Genomic DNA, 2,655 nt, shown 5'->3' with positions numbered 1-2,655 from the left:
ATGCAAGACAACGCCGACTTCGTCGAGGATCTGTACCTCGCGATTAAGGCGTCCGATGTATACATGAATGAGTACGAAGGCTAGAAAATCGTTGTCGTGTTCGACAACGCACCGGCCACTCGCAGACGAAGACGCTCGTACCTGTGCACTACGACCTGTGTGTGTTGCGCTTGGTGCCGTACAGCCCCATGTGCAGTCCGATCGGGAACTACTTTAGCTCTCTGAAGGCACACATCAAGCAATACCTTGCGCTCGCAAGAGAGGAGATGCTGAACCCCGTGCTGGGCAGCAACGGGCAGCCAATCTCGAAGATGGAGGCACGGATGCAGCTTCTCGAGCGCGCCGCACACGTGAGCATGACCAAGATCACTCAGCGCACGGGTTAGAAGATGGAGCTGCACGCCGCCCAGTTCGTCAAACCAGCCATCCGCATGGAGGACATGTCACACGGCGCTTAAGCACAGTGTATGTTCATCTTGTGCCCACTTTGATTTTGGATAAGGCAACATTGAATGGCAAAAAAGAGTTGCTAAGTTTAATTTGGATTTCATCATCTTGCCCAATCTAAAATACGACAACTTTGTGGACCTGCACAACTTTGACCGGGCAAAGGTGTAATTAGAGTTTGATAAAAATGAAAATAGCCTCGTAAAGCTAACGATCTCGGGCGTCTGGTGGATTTTTGCTGCTCCTCATCATTACCGTGCAAGTCGATTTGCAGCCGAGCGTGCGGTCTTGCCTGGACGTAAAGAGGTTTTTTCCGCAACTCAGTCCATTTATAGCAATATTAGACCACAGAGTTGCGTTCATCTTCTATTGCTGATGCTCTATCAGAAATGCTAAGGAAATAGACAAAACGGTCGATTTGAAGGCGTAACAGCCTTCAGAAGAAACGAGATTTTTCAATCATAAGTGGAGCTTTTTGACCAATGAGGGGGAAAACTAAAAATTAGATGTACGTTTTAAGACCAGAGAAAGGTCGAATCAAAATCGTTTTATTCTTGGTTGAACTTAGCAACCTGTAGCCATTCTCGACTACTTCGGTACTAATTGGTGTAGCAACTGGGCCAGTTGACCCGCTGTTGCAATGTTTGAACACGCGGGGTATCTTGTAGTGGTTTTCTCTGCCCTGCTCAATCACACACTGTATTACCATTTGCAATGTGACGAAACTATTGTCAATAATGCTGGGCGAAATGTTGTCGATCTCACTGTTGACCGCGTCAATCAATGCGTCCAAGTTCTTCGTGTCATTGCGATATTGAATAGCCTGCAGCGCATTAAAATTTCCCAAATCTAATACGTTCATATCGGGTGATGTAGGTGACTGGCACGTCATTTCAATGCGCCAGCCATCTAGTTCACCCACTTGAACAATATTGTCGCGATATGGAGACACATGCGGGCCCGCGTTATCCTGCTGGATCTGGATAACGCGTGCCTTGTGTCCTAGTAAAAGATAAATTTGTATCAGTTCAATACTCCTAGAAACAAATAATAACCAGGTAGCTTACCTGGCCATTTTTCCCGAATTGCTGGAAACCTTTTTCATTTAACATCTTGACGTAGGGGCTCTCGTCATATTTGACGTTCTTGGCCACCAGGTCCCCCTTGTGTCTCATCTTTGTTTTGTATTTTGCTTCGTGCCTCTCAATAATTGACCAGATTCCAATTTACCATCAAATGCTTTTTTTTCTTGCGGTATTTGTACCGAGATCGTGCGGCGGTCGTCAAAAACATCATCTTTCCAATGTATCGCTTGTTAGGCGACGACCGGTAAGGGAGAGGTTCATTGGGAGCAATGTAACACTAGATAGAGGCCTTATAAAGATTTAACCATTTTTCGTAAATGCGTGCAATATCATACATGTGCTGCATAAAAAAAAATCCACCTTAAAAAATAGATGTCGATAGATAAAATAAAAACATGTTAGAAATTACCTATAGGCCTCTGTACGTGACTGAGACAGAAGAAGAGGCGTTGATAGCGGTGGTCTTCGGACAACGTTGGCTTAACGCGGTTGATGACCAGTTTTAGCGAGCTGTCCTTCAAGTGACGCCACAGCGTCGTGAGGGGTAACTCTGTCGCAGCCGTCAGCGACCGAAGTGTCTGACGCTGACACAGGGGGGGGGGGGCACCTGCACGCGCTGTGCAATTTTAATTTTCGCGGAGCCGTGTGCGCTCTTGGCGGAGTGAGGAGCTTGTCGATGTCCTCACGTTGGAGCCAGACCCTCTTCACCGAAGACAAGGAGACGCCGAACCTGGCCGCTACAGCGCTCTTCGCGCTATTCAGCAGGTGGCCTCTGCTGCTTGACTGCACGAGGAACAGCAGCACTTTGACACGCGTGACCGGCTTGATATCGTGGGCCTTTGTCTTGCGGGGCATCATTATGTGGGAAACGCTGAACTGAACTGCTGGACAGTAACGTCACAGTGAACGAATTAATTGACTCGCCGCACCTAACCCTAGTCGTTTTTGCCCAATAGTATTCAAAGTGTAAAATAGAGAAGTACACACAAGCAATAACAGCGAAGCACACAGTTGGAGATGTTCGTGTACACGCTGTTCATAGGCAACGCGCAGCTACTTGTATGTCGATGACCCATCAAAGTATGGGAGATACGATTGTTAGTCAAACCGCAGCGGGCATTCC

General features: G+C 47.3%; 1 protein-coding gene across 1 annotated transcript; it reads left to right on the top strand.

Moving 5' to 3' along the window:
* On the top strand, positions 1–386 carry IUM83_09136 (Major Facilitator Superfamily (MFS); the record flags this gene model as incomplete). Its single annotated transcript, XM_067933556.1, has 2 exons — positions 1–71; positions 185–386. The coding sequence occupies 2 exons, from the start codon at positions 1–3 to the stop codon at positions 384–386; spliced, it is 273 nt and encodes a 90-aa protein (XP_067799837.1).
* Positions 387–2,655: the final 2,269 nt, after the last annotated feature.

Source organism: Phytophthora cinnamomi (assembly GCF_018691715.1).
Source record: "Phytophthora cinnamomi strain GKB4 chromosome Unknown Contig3, whole genome shotgun sequence".
Taxonomy (NCBI): domain Eukaryota; phylum Oomycota; class Peronosporomycetes; order Peronosporales; family Peronosporaceae; genus Phytophthora; species Phytophthora cinnamomi.
Note: the sequence above shows the minus strand (reverse complement) of the source record. Positions and strands in the feature narration are given on the sequence as shown.